This window comes from Balaenoptera musculus, chromosome 13 (assembly GCF_009873245.2).
Source record: "Balaenoptera musculus isolate JJ_BM4_2016_0621 chromosome 13, mBalMus1.pri.v3, whole genome shotgun sequence".
Taxonomy (NCBI): domain Eukaryota; kingdom Metazoa; phylum Chordata; class Mammalia; order Artiodactyla; family Balaenopteridae; genus Balaenoptera; species Balaenoptera musculus.
This window is the reverse complement of record NC_045797.1, coordinates 10,328,758-10,354,947: the sequence shown is the minus strand read 5'-3', so window position 1 is coordinate 10,354,947 and position 26,190 is coordinate 10,328,758. Positions and strand designations below refer to the sequence as shown.

At 42.2% G+C, this 26,190-nt stretch overlaps 1 protein-coding gene across 5 annotated transcripts in view; it reads left to right on the top strand.

The window, feature by feature from the left end:
- The window catches only part of NPHP1 (nephrocystin 1), a 103,814-nt gene that overhangs the window by 40,696 nt on the left and 36,928 nt on the right, over positions 1–26,190 (top strand). For 3 of the 5 annotated variants that reach the window (XM_036873329.1, XM_036873327.1, XM_036873325.1), the window contains exons 12-20: positions 866–940; positions 3,263–3,373; positions 4,801–4,883; positions 6,717–6,793; positions 7,727–7,826; positions 16,138–16,250; positions 18,697–18,770; positions 20,683–20,727; positions 22,212–22,750. In XM_036873329.1, the coding sequence (XP_036729224.1) occupies positions 866–940; positions 3,263–3,373; positions 4,801–4,883; positions 6,717–6,793; positions 7,727–7,826; positions 16,138–16,250; positions 18,697–18,770; positions 20,683–20,727; positions 22,212–22,484 (951 nt within the window). In that variant the 3' untranslated portion in view covers positions 22,485–22,750. Of the gene's footprint in view, positions 1–865; positions 941–3,262; positions 3,374–4,800; positions 4,884–6,716; positions 6,794–7,726; positions 7,827–16,137; positions 16,251–18,696; positions 18,771–20,682; positions 20,728–22,211; positions 23,525–26,190 lie in introns of those variants that run through there. The other 2 variants (XM_036873328.1, XM_036873324.1) reach the window with 2 other exon arrangements.

Here is a 26,190-nt window from a genome sequence, read left to right as displayed (position 1 = left end):
TTAGTTGTGGAAGGAAATGGAGACTTTCTCTGTGGAAAACAACTTAGCTGCCCATAAGATCCTCCTAGTTGCCTACCAATAGCGACACAGAGGGCAGTGAATTGAATTTGACCTCATAGGACACGTTCAGGATGATTTCTAATTATTTTTAAAGCTTAGTTTTAGAAATGCTATACTAAAATATTTTTATCTAAAATAAAAATTGTATATTATCTATGCTTCTGGAAAATGTCAGTCTTGGTCATAACTTTATAGAATTTGAACTCTTTGTTTTCTTTTTTTTTTTTTTACAGTTTTTGCTCCTTTTGTATTCTATTGATTTGTGTATATTATAGGACTAACTTCTTGCAATAGCATTTTATAAGAGATTAAATTCCAGGAAAAATATACTTTATGGGCCTAGGGATCTTGAAGAAAACTGTAACTGTATATCTGAGCTGGTAGCAGTGTCTGTCTTGATGGCAGGGTAATGGATTGCACATAAAATGCTCTTGTGGGTCATATTTCTTAAAAGGTCGTTCATACCTAAAATTTCTCTGAATTTTCTGGTTAATCTAGCTCATATATTAAGTATTTCACTTAATACAATTGATCACTAGTGCAAAGATCTGAGTCTGAATTCATTTATCAGTTCTTTCGTTGTGTTATAAGTGCTGTAACACTTGTTTTTTTGTTAATCGTTTTAAATGTTGTGTATGTGTAATACTTGATGTAAAAAGAAAAAAGAATTACAGAATTACACAAAGTAAGAAATAAAATATCCCCCTCTCCCTCTGCCCAACTGTTAACTGTTTGGGACATGGAAGTGGTAATGTTTCAAAGAGCTTTCTACAATATGATTTCAAATGGGAAAATCTCATTTCAGGTTCTGAGCAACATTCATACAGTCAGGGCCACATGGCAACCTAAGAAACCCAAAACATGGACCTTTTCTCCCCAGGTAAGTAATCTGCTTACTTGTGAATGGAAGTAAGCAGAATGGAATGAAACATGAACTTTTTTTACCTGATAAGTATTATATGATTAATTTCTAAGGCAAGATTGTCAAAGTGTATTCCTGAAATAATGTATTTGTATTTAACACAATATATGGGGCCAGATCTGAATCTTTAGATTAATGTTCTTTGAGGACTTTGATAACAATTACTCATGTTTCTGACTCACCAAAGTTATAATGCCTATGAATCATCTCATTCAATGGATCACAGGGTTTAATTCTAGAAAATTCCCTCTGATGAAAAATGAAAACAGAAAGAGAAAACTTAGGAAATGTTTTTCAAAAATGCAATCTCCAACTGTGCTCATGGGAGTTGTGCTTTCTTCAGATAAAATCAAGGGTGACGCCTAGGGAACTGGTCATTACACCCAGGGACTGTCAAGGCTGGGACAAACAAAGGCTGGAATGAGGTTAAGTGGCTTGAAACCACCGAGTCAGTGCCACATAGATGCCAGTGGAGACAAAGATATCTTTATGTTCTTTTAATAATGTTAATTTTCTATAGTTTTATTTACTTTACTTTTTTCCTACCTCCAGAGTTTCATTACTTCCCTCCCACAGCTAACTCCCTTATGTCACTGCCCCTGAGAACCCTTCATTAACCTTCCCCTATTGCATCAGAAGATCTTACAGCAAGATAGAGGTTCACTGAGAGGACACAGCATGTGGAGGAGGCCCGGCCACCTCGCCTGTGGGCTGTGTGTCCACACTTGTCTACCACACGACTCCTACAAGTCCAGTTTGATCTTCTAAGCATCCTACTGCTTACATTTAAAAAAAATTGTAACAGTGTAATTGTTCTACTCTTTTTTTTTTTAATTTCCTTTTATTTTATTTTTTTTATGTTTTGGCCACCCCGCGCGGAGTGCGGGATCTTAGTTCCCCGACCAGGGATCGAACCCGTGCCCTCTGCAGTGGAAGGGTGGAGTCTTAACCACTGGACTGCCAGGGAAGTCCCCCTACTGCTTCCATTTTGACACAGAACTTCACAGTTCTGGTAGTGCGTCTCTGTGCATGTGACGTGGTTAGGGTAGAATTTTCCAAGGTTCTCCTGGATATAAAGATGAACTGTTTGGAGGGATAAATAATATGTATATGCTGCTTTGTTGAACGAAATTAAGCATCCTTAGGTGTGAGGCATTCTTCCTAGGTACTGTGGGAGCTTACACGTTAGTAGAGAAGACACATAAACACATGTAACACCAATATCCTCTATTTATGGAGCTCTGACCACGTGCCAGGCACTGAAGTGGGCCATTACGTGCATTTTCTCATTTAATCCTTAGGGTCGCTCTAAGGAGTGGGTGCTGTTGATAACCGTCACATGGGCAGAATGTCATGTCATACAGGCAGCACTTGGGGATCCAAGTGCTGTGGAAGCACAGAGGAGGGTGAAATTAATTCTAGTCCTTAGGCTCAGGGAAGGTTTTATAGACGAGAAACTAAACTTTGAAGGATGGGTAGGATTTTATAGGCAAGGAAGAGGGATGTAGTTTTCCAGGGAGGGCGAGTGGCAAGGGCAGAAGGGAAGGAAAGGAAAATTTCCAAGGCATGCCTGAGGAAAGTTGAGCAAGTATGTGTGCAGTCTACAATTTTAGTTCTGTTTCCAAAGGACAGCGGTTAATATAAATATAAATATCTTATCAGGGAATTTCCTGGTGGTCCAGTGGTTAGGACTCTGCACCTCCACTGCAAGGGGCATGGGTTCGATCCCTGGTCGGGGAATTGGATCCCGCATGCCGCGTGGCACAGCCCCCCACCAAAAAAATCTTATCATATATCAAACTATTTTTGTGATACCTCTGAAGACCTTGGTACAGTGCTTGTTTCACATTAGCCTCTGCTCTAAGCATAGAGTAAGTGAACGTAAAGGTAGTTTTCTTCAACACAAAAATTACATTTTAAAATTTCAAATCATTGGTATAGATGAGTCCAATCCATCTGCTTTTTGTTTCCTTTAAAAGACCTTTATTATGATGCAGCGGCATAAACTATTTATAGATGAATAGAGCTGAACCTTCCCTCCATTTTTAAAAAATTTATTTTATTGAAGTGTAGTTGATTTACAATGTTGTATTAACATCTGCTGTACAGCAAAGTGATTCAGTTACATGTATATATACATTCTTTTTCATATCCTTTTCCATTATGGTTTATGACAGGATATTGAATATAGTTCCCTGTGCTATACAGTAGGACCTCATTGTTTATCCTCCAACCATTTTTCATGTTTATTAGTAATTTTCGTTTTTGGTATCATTTCAGGTTACTGGCATCTTGCCCTGCTTGCTTGATGGTGACTGTTTCATCAGGTCCAATTCTTCTTCTCCAGATCTTGGAATATTATTTGAACTTGGAATTTCTTATATTCGCAATGTATGTCAGTTGAAAGATAAAGCTTTCTAAGGTGTCCGTTAAAGGGAAAGTTTTCCCTTATGTCCGTCTTTAGTAAAATAATTGAGGTTTTTATGTGTAATAGAATTTTAATCTCTTGAGGAATGAGAGTGACAGTGATTCTAAATTTTTTATGATGCTGCTTTTCCAGGAGTGTTTAAAATAAGTGTACTTGTTTACATTTATAGCTTGAGCGAACTCCCGTGCTTTTAAAGAATGAAGGTTGGAAAAACATGAGACCTTGCAGAAAGTGATAAAAGATGCTCAGCGGCTTTGCAGCGCAGGGCTTTAGCTCTGTCCTGGGGGGTCAGAGCGCCCCTAACCTCGTAAATGAGGGTTCTAATGAAGGGACCTGGCAGGGTGGTAATTTTTATAAAGGGAGCACCAGAAACTTGGATTAATTTACATCATACAGACTGTTGAATCAGTGGGTGTGGGTCTGTGGTAATAATTATATATTTCCATATGTTCCAGTAATAGCTTGATAGGTGCAGTATGTGTGCTTGGCCTCGTGATAACCCAGAGAGCCAATTCCTGTTACGTTAATGGTGTAATACCGTCCTTTCATTTCTTTAAGGCAAATTCATCCGTCTGCTGCGGGTGGGTAGGACAGGAGCAGGTCCCCCAGGTGAACCCCAGACGCCTCTGACAATTGACAGTGGGGTTAAGTTCTGAGCAGACGGACCCTTGAATGCTTTAAGCGGCTCATTCCATTTCTTACTGAGACAGAGCCTCCTACTCTCATTTAGTATTGAGGTGATCTGGAATCATCCCACAGCATATTTATGTCACTCAAGAAGCAATAGTGGGCTTCCCTGGTGGCGCAGTGGTTGAGAATCTGCCTGCCAATGCAGGGGACATGGGTTCGAGCCCTGGTCTGGGAAGATCCCGCATGCCGTGGAGCAGCTAGGCCCGTGAGCCACAACTACTGAGCCTGCGCGTCTGGAGCCTGTGCTCCGCAACAAGAGAGGCCGCGATAATGAGAGGCCCGCGCACCGCGATGAAGAGTGGCCCCCGCTTGCCGCAACTAGAGAAAGCCCTCGCACAGAAACAAAGACCCAACGCAGCTATAAATTAAATAAATAAATAAATAAATAAAAACAAAAAAAAACTGCTACAGTCTAAAAAAAAAAAAAAAGAAAGAAACGATAGTAACAGTTGTCGTATCATCAGCTTTAGGGGTTTTTCAGGAGCAATTTAACGAGAGAAGATTTTCACTTTACATCCTGCCTTTACCATCTGGCCTGCAAGTCAAATGGGACTCCACTGGGTTTCACTTTGTTTTCTTGTGAAGAACTTTTTAGTTCTAAAGGCAAATACTAGTTTTATTCCTTTTAGAAGAACTTGGTATGTGCTTATAGATTTGACTGATTCAGACATTAAGTTTTATACACTGTTTTATTTTCTAGTCAACTGGTGAGAGAGGAGAATTAAGTTGTGGCTGGGTGTTTCTTAAACTTTTTGATGCCAGTGGAATTCCTATTCCAGCAAAGTAAGTTGGCTTATATATTCCTTCCAAATGGGTAATCTTGTGGAAATTCATTTTTTAGAATCTAGATACCTCAGGTTTCCAGAGTGTATTATTAACGTTTCAGTAACTTGTGTGGAGAGGGCTTTTAATGTTGATTTTAATGTTCTTTTAGGTAGTATATGAAAACAGCACACATGATCTCATCCTAGCGGGGAAGAAATGACACATGTAGCAAAGGTATTTTAAAAGATATTTGCACCGGTTGTCTGCCGAGAATATTCTTTCAGTGATTTCCTGTGGTATTAGTACATTTCACAGTGCTGAAATACAGCCTCATTCTCGCCAAAGAGTGAGAAAGCTGAGTCTGGGGTCCCCAGGTCCTCCGTGACTCTGCCTTTCTTCCGTAGGTGGTACATGGAAATTGTAGCGGCAGCCACTGTAAACAAATTTAAAATTTAAGACCAAAAACAAACATTTGTAATGCATTTGCAATATATACATAACAGTCACAAGATTATTATCCCTAATAAAAAAAGAGCTTTCAAAAATTAAGAAGAGGACAATCCAAATTTGAAAATGGGCACACACACACACAAATCTAAGTCTAGAAGATAAGAAACCCACAGAAGAGATACAGAGGGGCCGTCACTAGGATGATGATTGAGATCCCAGATTTGGAATGGTAAAATTCAGGGCTGTAGCCTGGGCTCTGTCCGTGTAACTGTAAGCAGGTTGTCTGCAAGCCTCAAGTTCCCCCATCTTTAAAATGGGATCATAATAGTTCCCAAGCCCAAAGGTTTAATTCAGATAATGCTCCCCTCTTCCATCTTTACTGATACCGCAGGGGTGGGTGTGACCTCCTTACCACAGGACAGAGGTAAAAGCCCTCCCCTGATGTTACCCCAGTGGGAGGGGGAGGGGCCTGTAGCTGTAGAAGCCCAGGCTTCTTGTGGGGTTTTTTTTGTTTTTGTGCTTTTATTTTTTGTCTTTAATACGGTTCAGGGTTTTTCGCTGTGCTTAGTGGGAGGGAAAAATGTGTTTATCCAATCCTCCTTAAAGTGAAGTCATAGCTATTTTTTTTAATGAGGTGGAGGCCTATGTATTGATACAGAAACATCTCCAATGTGTATTATTATGTGAAAACAGCAAGTTGCAGAATCGTGTGTGTGCTGACTCCACTTCTGTTCACAAAGAGCTGTGTTCGTGTGCGTGTGTGTAAACCGTTCCCGGAGGTTGTCTCTGGGGAGCAGAACTGGGGAGGTGGTGCCACAGGATTAAGGAGGCCTCTTACCTTCTGCTTCCACACTTACGGAGCACGCAACTTTAAACGTGTGTCAGTTTAAGATTTACTGTTTAAATGTATGTGTTTGTTTCCATTTGTATAGAAACAGATAGGACAAGGGGCTACCAAACTAGGGGGGAAAGAAGGGGGGAGGGATTTTTCATTTTTTGTTTATCATTTCTATGCCATTTGAACTTTTTACAACAATCTACATGTTACTTTTATATTTTAAAAATAGTATGAATTCATAATAGCTTTATTTCCAATGATGATTTGAAAAATACATTTAAATAACACGAGTCATTAAAGTCAAAAGACCTTAATGACATCAATTAATCTTTCTCATTTTTATGTAGAAAAATGTATTTTCTATGGTTCCTAGTTAAGAAAGAGACTTTATTTACTGAGATGGTAACCCCATGGAGGTATCAACAACCTTCATTCTCGTTTACCAATGAGGCATAAATAAAATGTCTGTGAATGCGTCTGTGCTAAAAAATGTTCCACTACTGACTCTACTGTTTCACAATGTCCAGAACATGTATCCATCATGGTATATTTTTCTTTTGTAGAACTTATGAACTCTTCTTGAATGGAGGCACCCCTTATGAAAAAGGTGTTGAAGTGGACCCTTCGGTATCCAGAAGAGGTACCACTCTTCTGTGTTGCTTTCTTTCCTTTCCTTAAAGGTTAAACAAGCAGAAGATGCATCGGAGAAGATACCTATAGTCTAATAAGCATAACACTTTTCACCTGAATTCACATTTTTTAAAATATGTCGTTTGATATTAAAATCTTAATCATTTTTATCTAAGTGCTTATTTTCTTGGTAGCATATTTGAGACTCTAACGTAGGAAATTAGGATGCATGAGGACCCTGTATTGGTTCCTTTTCATTGAACATGGGCCACAGAATTAATAGAATAGGCCAATTCAGTGATTGCCTATTGCTAGGTCAAAGGGTGTAGACATTTGAAATTGTGGTATACATGCCAGGTTGCCCTCCAGAAATACTGAGCATCTTTTAATGTGTTCATTGACCAGGCACTGTGCTAGGTAAAGGGAAAATGGAGAGTAAGGCAGATAGGGCCCTTGCCTCTTGGAGCTCAGAGCCTGTTGGGTTTGAAACTCCCCTCTTGCTCCTCAGACATCCCCCTCCTTGCTTCGTGATTTAGGACACACAGCACTGCTGCCGCCCCAGCAATGCCAGTCCCACCTTCTTGGAACAGGAAGGAGCTGGGGTCTGGGATGTAGCTGGTTCTACTTGGAGTCAGACGTGCTTTTTAAACTCCCTTTTTCTTTGTCATCTGGCAGCAGTGATGCTGTCACGGTATCTGATGTAGTGGCAGCTCCAGGGGTGGGCCGGTTGGGTACGTTCTGAAGGTCCTTAGGGCACATCATACTTCATCAGTTCATTTAGGGAGTATGGGCAACTCCTGCCTCTCATACAATTCAGCCCCACTGGTGCTGAAAAAAACTGTCTTATTTTTATATATAAAAAATGTATATAAAATACTCTATTTTATTATATTCACTGCCTAAGCACTTAAAGTTTTGAGATGTATTTTTTATTTTTTTAAAGCACATGGTAGTGTTTTCCATCAGATGATGACAGTGAGAAGGCAGCCTCAACTTCTAGTAAAACTGAGATCTTTGAACAGAAGATCAAGGAACATGCTAAGGTTGGTACCTGCTGTTACCTGTCTGGTGAACTTGGGCCCATTCAGCGTTTGTGGACCATCTCTGCTTCTGGCTTCTCCACATGCTTGGTCACCTTTTGTTAGTTATTTTTTTTCCTCACTAATTCTTCTGCCAAGGATCAGTAGGGAAATGGAATAATAATACATTTCAGATGAGCTTATTCTTCTGTTTACCAGTTAGCACAAATGATAGATGCAGTCAGAAACAGTAGAGAAACTTTTGAGTCAACGGGACTTACCATCCACAGTCCTACCCTTAGGGAACTTTGGGGAACTTTTTTTAATGTCAAGTTTGTTGAGGTATAATTTACACGCAGTAAAATTTGCCCTTTTTAGTTTAAGTTCTTTGCATTTTGACAAGTATATACAGTCATACAACTACCACACAGTCAAGATAGAGAATATTTCCATCACTATAAACAGTGAACTGATGCCCCTTTGTAATCAGCTCTCCAGCTCTGGTCTCGGGCAGCCGCTCCTCTGTTTTCTTTCCCAACAGTTTTGCCTTTTCCAGAATGTCCTACAAATGGACTCACACAATACATAGCCTTTTGAGTCTGGCTTCTTTCATCTAGCGTAACGCAGTTGAGATACACCCATGCTGTTGCATGTGCTAGTGGTTTTTTCCTTTTTGTTCTAACTAGTATTCCATTTGGTGGATATACCATAATGTGTTTATTTATCCACTAGTTGACAGATACTTGGGTTGTTTCTGGGTTTGGGCAATTATGAATAAAACTGCTCTATATATTTGCATAAGAGTTTTTTTGTGTGTGTGGGCATGTCTTCCTTTCTCGTGGGTATAAATACCTAGGAGTGGGATTACTGGATCATCTGGTGTTTGTTTGACTTTATAAGAAACTGCCAAACTGTTTTCCAATATGACTAGGCCATTTTATACTCTCTCCAGCAACATACGAGAGTTCCAATTACTCCGTATTCTTGACAACATTTGATATGATCAATTTTTTTCTGTTTTGCCCATTTTCTTTATTTATTTTTGGCTGCATTGGGTCTTCGTTGCTGCACGTGGGCTTTCTCTAGTTGCAGCGAGCGGGGGCTACTCTTCGTTGCGGTGCACAGGCTTCTCCTTGCGGTGGCTTCTCTTGTTGCGGAGCACGGGCTCTAGGCACGCGGGCTTCAGTAGTTGTAGCACTTGGGCTCAGTAGTTGTGGCGCACGGGCTTATTGCTTCACGGCATGTGGGATCTTCCCAGACCAGGGATCAAACCTGTGTCCCCTGCACTGGCAGGCAGATTCTTAACCACTGTGCCACCAGGGAAGTCCTTGCCCATTTTAATAAATGATTAGTGGTAGCTGTTGGTGGTTTTAATTTGCATTTTCTTCAGGGAGGTTTTGCACTGGTAGAATCCCAGGTCGATCCATTTCTAACTCAGTAACCTCTTGGACAAGTCATTTACCATCTTTCTCAGGGTCTCAAGGTCTACATCTTTAAAATGGACATAATAATAATATTAATCCCATCAAGCTCTAAAGAGGTTTAAGGAAAAGAAAATATATAAAACAGTTAGTATTTATAGTACATGGCACACAGTAACACACAATAAGTACCAGCTATAATTATTATTATTATTATTATCATATGTCTAGATAAATGTAAATATAATGACAGGTGGCTGGCACTGTCATCAAATTTGTTCAGATGAGGATGTGCTATGTAGCTGGTAAGATCAGGGGGATTCAAAATAAGCTTTGAAGGTTTGGAAGAGGTGCCATTTGATGATGTGGAGATGTGGAGAGCACACAGTGGACAGAAGGGGCAGAGGGAAGAGCGTGGCTCGGGAACAGAGACTGATGCAGTTGACTGGCCCCACCGTGAACTGCTCTCTCTGCTCGCGGATTATCAGGAAGCAGGGAACCTTGGCCCACCTCTGTGAATGGTTGCTTTTCTCATTCTAGATCATGCTCCCAGTTTAAATATCCCTTGTTCTTATCTCTAGTACCGAAATATGTATTATAATTATAGTGTTAACAGTTAAATCTTTCAATAACCATTAATTATGTGTTCATGGGCAGTATTCATTCTCTTGGCCTTTTTTTTTTCCTGATGTTCATAGAGCCTATAAATTCCCTTTTTTTGGCCAATCTTTCCTTGGACAGTTTTTATTTTTCAAGATTAAAAAAAGAAGCACAGTAGCGGTCTTTGTAGAAGAAAAGCTAGAATCCTGTTTGGCCTCATCCTTCCTACTTCTTCAGCCTCCCGCTACCCCTCTTGTTGATAAGCTTTCGACAGTCCGAAGCACTCCCAAGCGTGTCTGTCAAGTACAGCTCTTAGTAGCGTTTCTTTGGCCCCAAATATCAGTTTGCAGATACGCTTTACAATCTAGAGATCAAATCTGACTTGGGTGTGCGGCGGTCAGATGGGTGGGCCCATTCTCCCAAAGCAATGAACGTTCTTCTGTATGCTGGGTTCTCAAAGAAGGGTCCCAGGTCCTCATCCCCTGACCTCAGGAACTGAGCCCTTGTTGGTCACCGCATACAGTAAGCACCCGAAAAACGTTTGTGAAATAATTTCCAAGTAGAGCTCTTCCTGCTGGTGTAAAAGTGGTCGGGAGCTCTGCTCTGCCTTCTGCGGTCCCTGGCCTCCCCCACCTCGTCTTGGTGGGCGCTCCTGTCTCCTCCCAGAGCCCCGAGAGAGACCTGAGCACCGTCTTGAAATTGCCGCTCCATTTGCCTGGTTCAGAAATGCGCTCTGCTCTCCTGGTAGTGTCAAGCGTGGGCCGCGGGGCCCGCCGGCCGCAGGCAGGCCCTCCCAGAGGCAGGCCGTGGGCACGGTGAAGCCAGAGGCCTTGGGCCCTACTGCCGGGCCATGGGCTGGGGTGCGAGGGCTGTGCTGTGGGTCCAGGATGAGAGGCTGGGCTCAGGCCTGTGCACCCTGGAGGTGGAGCCTGAGGCGGGGCTGACCCTCCCCAGTCTCCTGTCCCCGACCTGCCACCTGCAGTGAGTGGGGAAAGAAGGCAGCTGCCGCTACCAACAGCCCTCCTCCAAAGCCCGTCCCGCCCCGTCCCCACGCCCCCTTGCTTAAGAACTTCATCTTCTGGGATTTCCCTGGCGGTCCAGTGGTGAAGACTCCACGCTTCAACTGCAGGGGGCGCGAGTTCGATCCCTGGTTGGGGAACTAGGATCCCACGTGCCGCAAAAGAAAAAACGAAACAAACAAACAAACAAAAACCTTCATCTTTGTTTAGCCAGATTTCTCTGCTCGAAGGAGAAAGGACAGGGGCTCTTTTTGTTATGCCAAGGGACCTACAAAAATGCGGGCAGGGCCAGGGGTGGGAAGCCCAGTTATAATCTGCATTAGTGCCCAGTTTGCCCAGTATCCTTGCTGGTCGGCTTCATCCTGCCCTCTCACCAGCCAGCAGTCTTCCGTGTGTGTCTCCTTTGGCTGTCAGGAGCCCTGTGAAAATCCGATGAATCAACGTGGACTCGTCTCCTTGACCAAAGAAACAGCACCAGAATCCTGTCCCTGGGTCTCCTTTTATGGAGACAGCTCCGATCATGTTGACCCTCAGCTGAGATGGAAGAGGGAGCAAATAGATCATCCTGTTTCACCAAGACTTGCCTTTCTGATTTTGGAGCTGTTTTTTGATGGGGTTTAACTTGGTGTGATTGGCCAAATGCACGCTTTTAAGCCTCTGATGAGGGAAAGCCCTGAATTTAGACCCAGACTCCCAGAGCGCGGGTTCTGAACACCGAGAAATACCGGTCTGTGGCAGTAGGCTACATGCCTGTATATAAATTTGCTATAAATTTGTTTATTTTCCTTTGCCTTTTTGATGTATGCCATCTTTTTTTCTCTTTTACTTCCATTGTATTATTGCTAAAAATAAATGAAGTAATAGTGTTGCTTGCCAGGGGCCCAGTATCATGTTTATTGCCTTTCTGTTGGTCAGTCTGTGAGGTCAGAAAGAAGTATATCTTTACTTCTTCAGCTCAGAGCTTCCTGGTCACCTTGGATTTGGGAAAATCAAAGGATTTCCCTAAAGGAAGCTCTGATAAAGAGCCGGCAGCGTTGCTTCGTGTTATGGGGAGGTGCCAGAAGGAAAGGAGTGCCTGCACTGTGGGCGCTGAAGGCCTCTGCTGCAGACTGGCCGCAATGCCTGCCAGACAGAGCAGGCCGGTCTGGGAGAGAAGGGGAGGAGAGAATGGAAGGAAGGTTCCACCCCTTCCCCTCGTAAAATGAATGTCTGTTTTTCCACATGAGACATGAGTTTGGGCTTGCTGCTGAAACACTGCCCACGTGAGCCATAGACCAGAGGGCGGGGTGTAGAACCACCCTTGGGAATCACAGCATCAACACCGAGAAGGCATGTGGTGGCATCAAGGCAGCTTAAACGTTCCCCCTGCAGCCAACCTGAAATCTAGGTCAGGTATATACAAGATCAGAATTTTAGCAGGGTTGGAAAAAGATGACTTCTGGCTCTGTGTATGAAATGCTCTATATGAATATAAGTGTGGTAAGAGAATCTATCTTGTGTTTTGGGGCATTTCTAGAAATGCAAGGGTTAGGGAGTGGTCAAGGATACGTATCTAAATTCCCTGAAACTAGTCATAGGGACCCATTACTCCTGCACCATCCCCTGGGGTCACGTTCATTCTGTTCTCTTTCAGCAGGCGGGAAACCTGGATGTTACCTCTGTGATTGATTTTCCCTTCTAAAATTCTCATCCTAGAAGTTAGAATGAAGGATTGTTTTCTGAAGTTAAAGTCTCTTTTAACTTTAGGTGGTTTCCCTTAGCCCAAACACATCTTCCTCTTGATAGAGGACATTGTTTGCAAGATTTTCAAGATTTCCTATACGGTCATTCTTCATGCTTAGTGACAGAGTTCATGTATTTCTAAAAATAACACAGAAAATGTGTGTTTAGAATGATTCAAGACATTTTCTTGAGTATCTGCTAAGGTTAACTCTGGTGCTCAATATTCCCAGTATTTAGTGTGTACCAGGTGTCAGGTTTTAAAGCACTCACTTGTTGTATTTCCAGATTATATTTTGAAATCTCAATATTGAAATTTTATTTCTGTTTTTTTATTCCCAAGTATTTTCTTTCTTTCAATGCTATTAGATATGCTATTAAAGGAAATTAACGTTTTAATTTCCTTTTCAAATTGTTCATTGTTAGTATATAGAAATATGACTGATTTGTGTATGTTGATTTTATATCCTGCAACTTTGCTGCATTTGTTTATTAGTTCTAACAGTTTTGTGTGTGTGTGTGTAATCTTTAGGGTCTTCTACATATGAAATCACGTTGTGTGTGAACAGAGATAATTTTACTTCTTTTTTTTCTAACTTAGATGCTTTTTATTCATTTTTCTTGCCTGACTGCTCTGGCTAGGGCTTCCAGTAATATGTTGAATAAAAGTGGTGAAAACGAGCATCCTTGTCTTGATCTTGATCTTGATCTTGATCTTGGAGGGAAAGCCTCCAGTCTTTCTCCATTGAGTATGAGGTTAGCTATGGGATTTTCACATATGGCCATTATTATGTTGAGATAATTTCCTTCTATTCCTAGTTTGTTGGGTGTTTTTATTATGAAAATACGTTGCATTTTGTCAAATGCTTTCAGCATCAGCTAAGAAAATCACCTGTTTTTTTTGCCTTGATTCTGTTAATCTAGTGTATTACATCGATTGATTTTCTTATTTTGAACCATCCTCGCCTTCTAGGAATAAATCCTACTTGGTCATAGTGTATAAAACTTAAAGCGCTGTTGAATTATGTTTGCTAGTATTTTGTTGAGGATTTTTTACATCAGTATTCATCAGGGATATTGGTCAGTAGTTTTTTTGTTGTGTCTTTGTCTGACTTTGGTATCAGGATAATGCTGGCTTCACAGAATGAGTTTGGAAGTATTCCTTTCATTTCAGTTTTTCAGAAGAGTTTGAGACGGATTGGTATTAATTCTTCTTTAAATGTTTGGTAGAATTCACCAGTGAAGCCATCTGGTCCTGGGGTTTTCTTTGTTGGGAGGTTTTTGATTACTATTCAATCTCCTTTCTAGTTATAGGTCTGTTCAGATTTTGTATTTTTTCATTATTTAGTCTTGGTAGGTTGTGTGTTTCTAGGAGTATGTCTGTTTTATCTAGATTATCTAATTTGTTGGCATACAGTTATTCATAGTACTCTTTTATAATCCTTTGTAATTTTTGTAAAATCAGTAATAATGTCTCCTTTCATTTCTGATTTTAGTAACTTGAGTCTGCTCTCTTTTTTTCTTAGTCAATCTAGGTAAAGGTTTGTCAGTTTTATTTGTCTTTTCAAAGAACCAGCTCTGCTTTCATTTATTTTTTTCTGTTGTTTTCTATTCTCTATTTTGTTCATTTCTGCTCTAATCTTTATTATTTCCTTTCTTCTGCTACCTTTGGGTTTCATTTGTTTTCCTTTTCAAGTTCCTTAAGGTGCAAAGTTAGGTTGGTGATTTGAAATCTTTCTTCTTTTTTAATGTAAGTATTTGTAGCTATAAATTTTCCCTCTTAACACTGTGGTCACTGCATCCCATAAGTTTTGGTGTGTTGTATTTTCATTTTATTTGTCTCAAGATATTTTCTGATTTCCCATGTGATTTCTTCTTTGAGCCATTGGTTGCTTAAAAGTATGTTGTTTGATATCCACATATTTGTGAATTTTCCAGTTTTCCTTCTGCTATTGATTCCTAGTTTCATTCCATTGTGATCAGAAAATATACTTTGGAAAAAAGAAAGTATACTTTGTATAATTTGTCTTTTAAAATGTTAAGACTTGTTTTGTGGCCTAATATATGACCACATATGTTAGGAGAATGTCCTGGAGAATGTCCCATGGGCACTTGAGAAAAATGCATATTCTGCTGTTGGGCAGAGTGTTCCGTATATGTCGGTCAGTTACAGTTTGTCTGCAGTGTTGTTCAAGTTCTCTTTCCTTATTGATCTTCTATCTGGTTGTTCTGTCCCTTATTGAAAGTGGGGTAATGAAGTCCCCTACTATGATTGTAGATCTATTTCTCTCTTCACTTTTGTCACTGTTTACTTCAAATATTTAGGAGCTCTGACGTTTGTTGTATATGTTTATAATTGTTATATCTTCAATTGACCCTTTTATATGATGAATTGACCCTTTTATCATTATATAATATCTTTCATTGTAGCAGCTTTTTGGCTTAAGGTCTGTTTTGTCTGATGTTAGTATAGCTATCCCTGCTGTCTTTTGTTTACTATTTGCATGGAATATCTTTAACTATCCTTTCATTTTCAGCCTATGAATGTCCTTAGACCTAGAGCGGGTCTCTTGTAGACACAATATAGTTGGATCCTGTTTTTTTCATCCATTCTGCCAATCTATGTCTTTGGGTTGGGGAGTTTAATCCATTTACATTTAAAATAATTACTAATAGGGAAGGACTTAACTGCCATTTTGTTATTTGTTCTCTATATGTTTTAAGGGTTTTTTTTGTCCCTCCTTTCCTCCCTTACTGCCTTCCTTTCTATTTAATTGTTTTTTTTGTAATGATACATTTTGATTTTCTTTTGTGTATATTCTATACTTTTTTGTGTGTCTGTGGTTACCATGAGGATTACATACAACATCCTAAAGTTCTTACAGTCTATTTTAAACTGATATCAATGTAACTTCAATATTGAAATTTTCTTGTCCTTGAGACCTTACTACAGTATGTACCAGGCATTGCATTAAGCATTCTACATTTACGTCATTTTAATCCTTTTAGTAACCTGAGATGCAGCTCTGACTATCTGTGTTCTACAAATGAAGAAACCAAAACACAAGGAGAATAAATAATTAACCCCAAATCACATAGCTAGGAGGTAGCACAGCAAAGTCAGAATTCAGTCTGATCTGCCACACCCTCCTGTGTTCCACCCAGCACCGGGAACCGTCTGAACTCGTTTCCTCTGCATTCGTCACATCAGGTGGGGTGGCAACATGGCTTTGTTAAAACTTGTAGCTGACTAGTCCCGTTCTTTCTAAAACACATAATTGATGACTTTTATTTTTTATTCGACATTTAACATGGGTGTATATGCGAACACGGAAACACAGGAATGGGAACCCAGAGTTGCAACTTGAAAGTATACACGTAAAAATAAAAGTTTTCTGAAGTTTAACGTGGTCAACTTATAGTGGAAGTTTTCCTTAAAATTATTAAAAATTTTTTTCAATAATGAAGCAAAACTTGAAACTCTTCATTCGAGTAATAAGTATACATTTTAAAAACACTGTAGGTTGGATTGTAGGGGATTGTTTAATGAATACATTTTTTTTTCTTCTTTAATAGTCTACTGCCGGAAACATTAATTGGAAGTATGTGCTCCGTTCATCTGTTGATATTTTATCGCCAGATTCTTGGAGACGTGCTGCTGAAAGACAGGATGAGCATGCACAGTGCTGGTGAGAAGTCTTCACAGTTTCCTTACATACAGCAGTGCATCACGCTTTGAGTAAATGTAACCTCTGCCAGCCTTTATCTTCTGCTTCTGAAGGTGACATTTGGAATAAAGTATTTAGAATAGCATCAGTGTCAGTCACTTACTTCAGATGCAAAGCATTGTGCTCAGTGTGCATCCTGTGTGAGCTCCGTACTGTTACGTTCTTTACAATATACACTTTTTACCATTCAGATTCTGGTGACTTGAGATCCTAAATTTCAGATGTAATCATGTTTTCCCTTAATGTCTTTAATAATGTTTTTACTACGTGTTTGATATGTATTATCATCTTTTTGGAAAGAGACCAAAATTACCCAAAATAACTGGTTCTTAATGCAAGAAGTTTAAAAATCAATAAAATTGGTGAATCCAGGTAAGAGGTGTTCAGGAGTTCTGTTTTTATTCTTGCAACTTTTTTGTCAGCTAGAAACTTTTTCCAAGTAAAATGTTAAAAAGTAATTTTAAAAAAAATCAGTGAACTGTCACACATGATTGAACTTGCACGGAGATATGCATGTGTTGTAAGAATTACCTCCAAAGAAAGTTTAATTTTATTGGATATTCTTTATTGAGTGCCTAGTATATGCCAGGCATTGTGCCAGGACCCAGTGATGAATGAGACAGGCACCATCATCCCTACTCTCGTGGAGCAACAGACTTCAAACACAAAATTATATGAATAATCCTTTTCAACCTCAAGTGTTCTGAAGGGAAATACACAACAAGAGCGCACCCTAGGAAGACCTGAATTAATTCATAGGATGAGGGAAGGCTTCCCTGGGCAAGGAATATTTAAGACAAGACCTGAGAGAGGGGCTAGACATACAGGGGAGACAGGTGGGGGCGGATCCTTTCTGGATAGAGGGACCAGCATGTCTGAAGACCCAAGGCAAGAAAACCTGAGTGCACCGGAGGGATTGAAATTGCAGGCAGGCCAGTGTGGCTGGACTAAAGGGAGAGGGAGAGAGAGCCCCATGACGGCTTGGCTCTCGTGGGCAAGTGGAGTTCACGGTTAGACATGAGTCCCCTCCCAGGGACACACCACCTGGATAGGTAGATAGAAATGGAACTACCTAGAGTCAGAGAAGCACCAGCATTTCTCAAGGAATAATTGTAATTCTAAAGGAGGGACAGTTTAAGGTTTCTAGTCATCACTTGCCTCTGAATTTGTTTCAATGGCTCTAGAAAAACTTTACGAACGACCTGACTCCTTAGAGAGGATAAGGCTTATTTGTTTTCCTATAGGTAGGGAGAAGGCTACTCAGAATTGTTGGCTTCATTTGAACCTGCGCATCAGAATAATCTTAGCAAGACCTAGAGAGAGGATTTTTCTCTACTGAGGACACAAGATTATAGAAGTCATTGCCCTTGCCGTTTCTGAAGTGTCCTTCCTGGTGGGCCTCTTTGCACAGCCTTCCACGTGCCATTATTGATTGTGAAATATCAGTATTCTCCTGCTCAGTATTTAGGCACGTGGTCAGAATCCCCAGCTCCTGATTCCTTCCGATGTCATCCACGACCATCCGTTGGCCCCAGGCTGGGCAGGAGCTGCCCGCCCTCCACCTCCTTTCCCTTGGTGCCTCCTGGTTCCCACTCAGCCTCCTGAGAGTGTGGGTGCCTCCTAATTGGAAGATTTCTCTTACCACACCACACTTCAGTCATGAGGAGGAAAGAGAGGTTGAAAAAAAAACATAGAAAGAAGAACAAAATGTTCTAGTCTTATTCTGTTCAGAGCCACTTTACTCCCACCTAAAAGCTTTATCTACTTGGTACCAGACTCATTTCAGACTTCCCCGGGGTGTGGATATAGGCGCAGATGGAGGCTGAGGGGGCAGCTTCCAGCCCTCCGAGAGGTTAAAGTGGGTAGAATGTGTTATCAACAAATCATGTGGGGGCTTCCCTGGTGGTGCAGTGATTGAGAGTCTGCCTGCTAATGCAGGGGACACGGGTTCGAGCCCTGGTCTGGGAAGATCCCACAGGCCGCGGAGCAACTAGGCCCATGAGCCACAACTACTGAGCCTGCGCGTCTGGAGCCTGCGCTCTGCAACAAGAGAGGCCGCGACAGTGAGGGGCCCGCGCACCGCAATGAAGAGTGGTCCCCGCTTGCCACAACTAGAGGAAGCCCTCACACAGAAACAAAGACCCAACACAGCCAATAAAAAAATAAAATAAAATAAATAATAATTAAAGGTGCTAATAATTTAAAAAAAAGAAAAGAAAAGAAAAGCCAGGGGGGGAAACAGTGAAATCCCCTTAAAACGTACTTGCAACATTAAAAAAAACAAAAAAAACAAAAAAAAACAAATCATGTGGCACGGTAATTTCAATCTGAATGAATGTTTTTATGTCTGTTGCTATAAAATACATTGAAGTTTATATAAAATCCTTTTTATTCTTTTGTATTTCAGATTTAATTAGTAATCCAGTGCTGGCCACCTTCCCCAAGCTCTTGGAGCAGCCTGACATAATGGATGCACTCAGGGTGGGTAGTATGCATCATGATGGAAACCTGGCGGGTTCTAAAAGCGGTTAGACATACTGCATAATGAGTTCTGACACCGACTCTAGGTCTTTGTGGGATTTGTTTCTTCCCTATTTGGATGATGTCTCCCGATCCCTGTCTATTGTCTAGCTAACTTGGTCTCATCTGTCCTTTCTTACTATGGATGTTACTTCCCCGGGGCTGCCTTCCCTGACCCAATAAGCAGATGGAGTGCCTGCCGTATACCCCAATGCAGTCTCCTCCCTACTGTTTGTTCCTTGACTTAAGATGGCCACCGATTGTGTCCTAAGAGCAAAAATCCAAAACGGTTTGTTAGATAAATTGACTGAGTTTTCAGGGGAGAATCAGGGCACGCATATCATTTTTATTTTAATTTGAAGTATGTTATCTGTTGTATGAAAAAGCAGCTGGATATTAGGTTGAACCATATGAAATCTCTTAATTTTTAGCCATTTATTGGCCTTCAAAAGCGGCAGTTTCATAAAGTTCAACTTAAATATCAGAATCAACAAATATTAGGCCTGTGCGGCAAATACTCAGATAACATAAGTGCCGTAGGGGATGTGTAACCCAGGTCCTTGCAGATGTAAAGAAGGCAGCATATGAGGATCAGGATCCCGTTTCATGGACGAGGTCCTCCGTGAGATGCACCTCATAAAAGCCTGGGGGCCACGTCGGGCTTCGACGTGCCGAGACGGGAGAAGAAGACATCACAGGTGGGAGAATCAGCATGAGCGAACATTTTGAGGCAGGAAGGAATAGGGCGTGTTCTTGAGGAGAGCAGATGACCCAGTCTGGCGTGTCGGATGTCGTCTGTAGACGGTCAGGGTCGATCTGAGTCTCATCCTGTGGGTGAAGAGTGTGGTAGGCGGTGGGCAATCCATGAAGGGTCTTGCTTTCGGAACCCCGGACAGCACAGAGACGTGGAGAAGCACATGCGCAGGAGGGAGGGGAGCTGTGCTGGGAGGTGAGTCCTCTCGATAAGGAGGGAGGTCGTACGGCCCGGTTGAGTTGGAAGGACGAAGCATCATCTACGGAGGTGTTTATTAGACTTTGCAACTGATTTCACGTGCTGGTTTGGCTGGGGAGGGGGTGTCAACAGTAATGGTGAGGTTTTAGAAAAAGATGTAAGAAAATGTTCTTTTCTGTACATTTGCTTTTCTGTAATTTCAGACAAGCTCATCCGGCACTATAGTTAGATAACGCAGAATTTCTCTTTCTTCCCCTACAAAGCATTAGTATATTAATATTTACTCGTTATACAAAAGGTACATAAGTTGATTCATTCAACAAATATTTCACGAGAGCCCACTATGGCTAAGGCACCATGCTGGGCCCTGGAAGGTCTTTGATGCATACTTCTGTGGGGTTAATTGAACTCTGGGTTTTTTATTTCTTTAAAGAAGCTTTTGTGAAACTTTGTGCACAGGTTGGAAATAGTTACTTACAAAGCTGTACTTCATTCTGTCTCTCCCTGACCATTGTCCTCATCTCGGCGAACAGAATTGTCGAGGAGTATGGTATTTGGCAGAATTTTCTATGTTCATGACTGTCTTACCTTAAAAGCTTAATGGTATTTTATTGTTTAGGTGCTGCGTTGGTGCAGTTTGCATGGATGTGTTAGCGTCGCACTGATTCTGTTCTTAAATTAGTTTTGACTTATAAGAATCATGGGCTTCTGAGGAATCGTTCACTGATACATCCCGCCTCGTCAGTCTGGTTCTGGGTCATTAGCACTTGATGCCTAATTAGAGATTCACTCCTTACATGTGCAGGATCTGTACAGCGTTTGTAATCCTGTCCGTAAGTTTAATTACAGAGTGAAGTTGCAGAGGTGTGGCAAAGACTTGTGAATACTCGGATTAACATAATATTTCTATTTGCTTTTTAGAGTTCCTGGGCTGAGAAAGAGAGTGCATTAAAAAGGTCAGACAAGGTAAGGTGATTGTGCACCCTGAGCTTCACGTGTTCTGTGCTCAGTGTCTGCTGCACATCCTAATCATGCCTCTTTTTTAGCTGAAGTAACCGTGGTCCTAATCCCTCTTGACAGTTAAACGGTGTTATTACGGTTGCAAAGACACCTTCCAAGAAGGGTATGGGTGATGGATTCCAAGTGTAAAAAGAAACACCTGATCGAGACAGTCATTTCAGATCACTGAGTTTATTGAACTGAGGGGAAGTTTCTAAGCCAAAGTGTCCCAGTTGGCTATCAGATTTCTCTCATTTAAAAAAAAAAAATTCCCCTAGCTCTCAAAGTCCGTATCAGGTAAGGAGAGGGAAGAAGAAAATTGGCATAAGCTGTAGCACACATTGAAAGCACGCATGGCTGTGCTCACATGGCCGGAGAGCGTGGTCATTACCAAACAGAACTTGCAGTGATCAGTGAGTAGTGGCTTGACTGCTCTAGTCTGGGATTGACAAACTTTTCTGGTAAAGGGCCAGAGAGTAAATATTTTTGGCTTTGCTGGCCACATGTGCTCTGTCTCAAATACCCGGCTCTGCCACAGTAACGCAAGGCAGCTTCAGGCAATGTGTAAACACCTGGGCAGGGCTGTTTTCTGTAAAACTATTTCTAAAAAGAGATGGCAATGGGCTGCATTGGGCCCATGGTCCATGGTTTTCGGACTTCCAGTCTGAACTTTTCATTATCCTCAAGGAATCATGGGAGAACAAACAAAGACACTAAAAACTGAAAAAAAAAGTGTATATATTATATCCTTATTTGAGTTTTTGTTTGACTAAAACTGGCAGGTTTAATGCCCTTCTAGCTCGGCAGTGGACAGGTGCTGGGCCTCGGGCCTGTAGAAGCTGCCTCTCCACACACGGTAGCCTGCGGGGGCCACATCGCAGTGTAGACCGCCACCCCGGCTGTGATTCCCACCCCAGCTGCCAGAGCCGGGCCGCCTGCCCGCGTGGATATTGCCCAGCTCTTGTTATGGGGAGGCGGGGTTGACAACACATTCTTACTGCTTGGGGCTCCTTTCTCCGGCTTTCACGCAGAGCCCTTGCTACCCTTCCCCTGTATCACCTTGACCTCATTCGGCAGTACAGCTGACTTCACGTTGTGTCTTAGTTCCATTTACCTGGAACCGCACCCTTGTCCCCGGAATTAGATTCTGGCACCCCAGTCCACTTGATGGAATGTCCGAGACACTCCGTGGCACTCAGGGGGCACCCTGGCCTCAAGGAGCCCCTTGCAGACCCTCAGAGAGAGCCACTTGTCTCTCTCCGCGGTGACTCCTGTTGTGTCCACGTCCTGACTGAGCAGCCGGTTCAGAGCCGACTACCTGCCAGACACTGATGGCACCTCCATCCCACCCCCTAGACAGCTTCTAGTTAACAGAGTTCATACAATGTAACACTTGAGGAGGAATGACCTGGGTCCACTCACAGCCACTGGTGGTGCCGGTGTTTTCCCAGAGAGACAAGGAGCTCCTGAAGGCCGTGTTCCTCCTGGTTTACCACGACTGCGTGCTCCCCCTCCTCCACTCCGCGCTCCTGCCCCCGTTCAGGTGGGCAGAGGAGGAGACCGAGGCCGCCCGATGGAAGGTCATCGCCGACTTCCTCAAGCAAAACCGAGAAAACGAGGGTGCCCTCCAGGCTCTGCTGTCGCCAGCGGGGCTCCATGAACCTTTTGACATTTCAGAGCAGACCTATGACTTCTTGGGTGAAATAAGAAAGAACGCAGCCTGACAGCGGTGCCCCTTGACCTTCCACTTCCCGCTGAATCTGATAGACCCTCCATGACAACCTGCATCGCGTGAGAAAACCAGAAGTAACTGTCCCATCATAACTTAGGCTTTATTCTTTTTTGTTGAGGCCACATTCTATAAGAAATATTTATCTGATCATTTGAATATGTGTTAATACAATGAAGTAAATTTTTATAAGGAATACTATTATATCTAAATTTAAAGAGAGTTTTTTTTCAAAAACCAACTAACAAATTTTTGTTTCGTTTTTCTTTTTCTTTTTTATTGAGTATGGTTGATTTACCATATTATGAAAGTTTCAGGTGTACAATATAGTGATTAACAATTTTTAAAGATTATACTCCATTTAAAGTTATTAATACTGGCTATATTCCCTGTGCTGTACAATATATCCTTGTAGCTTATTTATTTTATACTTAATAGTTGTGCCTCTTAATCCCCTACCCCTATCTTGCCTCTCCCCACTGGTAACCACTAGTTTGTTCTCTATATCTGTGAGTCTGTTTCTTTTTTTTTTATTGAAGTATAGTTGATTTACAGTGTTGTGTTAATTTCTTCTGTACAGCAAAGTGACTCAGTTATACATATATATACACTCTTTTTTATATTCTTTTCCATTATGGCTTATCATAGGATATTGGATATAGTTCCCTATGCTATGCAGTAGGACCTTGTTGTCCGTCCATTCTGTATGTAATACCAAGTAACAAATTTCAGTTAACTGTATCTATAGATTTGTATGAAAGCAAGATTTTATCAAAAGCTAAATTTATGACTATTCAAGAAAGTGAAAATATAATCCACAGAATAGGAGAAGATATTTGCAAATGATATATCTGTTAAGAGTCTAGGACTGAGAATATATTAAATATATGATTTTTGTTAATAAACTTTATGTTGTGAAATGTAGGGGAAATCAGAGTAATCTATTTGAGAAAGTTGTGTTATTAATCACTGAATTCAGTCTAATATTTGAATGTGGTTGATTCTAATTAGATATAAAAACAGAATCTAGTTTTACCTTTTCAGGTCCATATAATTGGTGCTCTTAAAAAGAAAATAAAACAAAACAAAAAAACACCTCCAGGCTTTGGGGACTAAGTTAACCCACCCCTGTGTCAAAGAACAAAGATTTTGTTGCATTTCAAATAAACCTGTGACTGCCAGTAAATTGTCCCAAGCCCTCACCGTTAATGATAACAGTACAGCTGGCATTTGCTGAGTGCCTGCTGCGTATGTTCTCATTTACTAGGTTAGCGCTCACAGCTACTATAGGAGGCCAGCACTGGTTTTTTCCTGTATTACTACTGCTGAAGAAACAGGCCAGGCAGATTCGGTAATTTTCCTGAAGTCAGAGCTAGTAAGTGGCACAGCTAATGTACCTCGTAGAGACACCATGTATAATCTACAACCTAAGACATTCCCCTCATCAGTGCAAACATTTAAGAATTGCATGTGAAAATAAAACATGAGAAGGCTATTGGAAGGAAAAGACGATCAAATTAGAGTTTAACCTAAATTATCAGAGTACCAGCCGAGGAATTTTTTTGACAGCATGCTGCCTTAAAGGAGGCATTTACTTTTTTTTTTTTTTAAAGTTACTTTTGATTCTATTTGGTTTTGTTTTGTTTTTTAAATTTTATTTATTTATTTATTTATGGCTGTGTTGGGACTTAGGTTTCTGTGCGAGGGCTTTCTCCAGTTGCGGCGAGCGGGGGCCACTCTTCATCGTGGTGCGCCGGCCTCTCACTGTCGCGGCCTCTCTTGTTGCGGAGCACAGGCTCCAGACGCGCAGGCTCAGTAGTTGTGGCTCACGGGCCTAGTTGCTCCGCGGCATGTGGGATCTTCCCAGACCAGGGCTCGAACCCGTGTCCCCTGCATTGGCAGGCAGATTCTGAACCACTGCACCACCGGGGAAGCCCGGCATTTACTTTTAGAGATCCATTGTATTATGAAACTCCTGGGCTACATCTTAGTCAGCTTCCGCTAAACCCTTAACCAAAACTCAACTTGGGCCTTCATCTCAGAACTTAACGTGGTATGAAAGGGCTCCCAGCCACAAATGTCATGAGAGAACATGGCCTTGGAGAAGAGATTTCACTATGTCTCCACCGCCCCCCCACCCAGACCCCACCCCATGCCCTCAGTGACGTGTGGGAAGCCATCATGACGAGCTGCCTGTCCCCTTCCCAAGGTGGTGCCTCTCTCCCTCTGGGACCGTGGCCCTCCACGGCTCCTGCTACAGGAGAGGGGTTCCAGCCTGTGTAAATGGATGTGGTGCGCGTGTGTACAGAGATTTCCTCGCTCTGTCAGAGTTGTGTCATCTTAGGTCCCTGCTGTCTCGTTTGAGAGAACATGAGACCATGTCGCTCCCCACTGCGAAGGTCTTTAATTCCTAGCTGCCACCTTTTACTTTTTCTAATCATTTAGCTTATTCTTAGCATCAAGCCTGAGGTGGGGCATTCTGAGCGAAAGAAAATATTGCTGGTGAATTCCTTTCAATGAATGTACGGTGTGGAGCGAGGGAGCTTTCCTTAGAAGTTGTTTTCACAGACTGTCTTCTGTGTTCATTTGAAATGTGTCGTGCTTGACGAAGGCGGCCAACTTCAGGGTTTCTGACACAGAAGCCAAACACGGAGACAGGAGAGAAAACAGTTTCAGTCATGCTCGGGCCCAAAAGGAAGGCGCGGAGGCAGCTGGGCCGCACGGAGCAGGCTGGGCCGCAGGGGTGAGTGCGGCTCCGCCGTCCAGAGGCTGAAGTTCCCTCCTCGGTCAGTGGAGGCTTTTTTTTTTAAAAAACAATGAAACCTCTCTGGCTTTTTAATGCCACCTTTTAGCTTCCAAAACAGGAAGAGGTTGTCACGGAGCCAGAAACATCCTGGAAATGAGTCCTTGGGGGTCCCCGTGTCAAGGAGCAAGACTTGACAACGCACCGACTTAACCGTGAACTGCAGCAAGAGGGCAAGTACGGGGTGCCTCCCTGTGAGGGGTGGGGGGGTGCCCACATCAGAATCACGGGTCGGGGCAGGGGGACCTTCCCTGGCGGTCCAGTGGTTAAGACTTCACCTTCCAGTGGAGGGGGTGTGGGTTCCATCCCTGCCCGGGGAGCCAAGATCCCCCATGCCTCCCGGCCAAAAAACCAAAGCATAAAACAGAAGCAATATTGTAACAAATTCAATAGAGACTTTAAAAATGGTCCACATCAAAAAAAAAAAAAAAAAAAAAATCTTAAAAAAAAAAAAAAGGAACCTTTGTGGAGGACGGGGGGATTGGCCCGCTCCCTCCACCTCCAGCCTCATACACCGGATTGAACATCACATCCATCAGGTCTGCTGGAGGTGGAAAATGTTGCAATTCCCTGGCCTGGGGGCCCGGTCCGGATGGCAAGGGCCGGGGGGCGTGTACTACAGAGCGGGTACCGCCTCAGTCGCCAGTAGTTTTATGGTCTAAGATTGAGGCCAGAACAACTCACAAGGGAGTGGTTGAAATGCATGATACCACATACAAACGGAGCAGGTTTGACTTGCCAACCCAGTAGCATCTAGGAAACCCCCAGGGCCCAGGGAGGGAGCTGGAAGTGTCATCTGCCAGCCCAGGGCTTTGTCAGTTTACAGTGTTACAGGACGTCCTTTGCTGTGGACTTGCTCACTTCCTCTGGTGTGAAGCATTCCAAGTTGGGAGGTTTT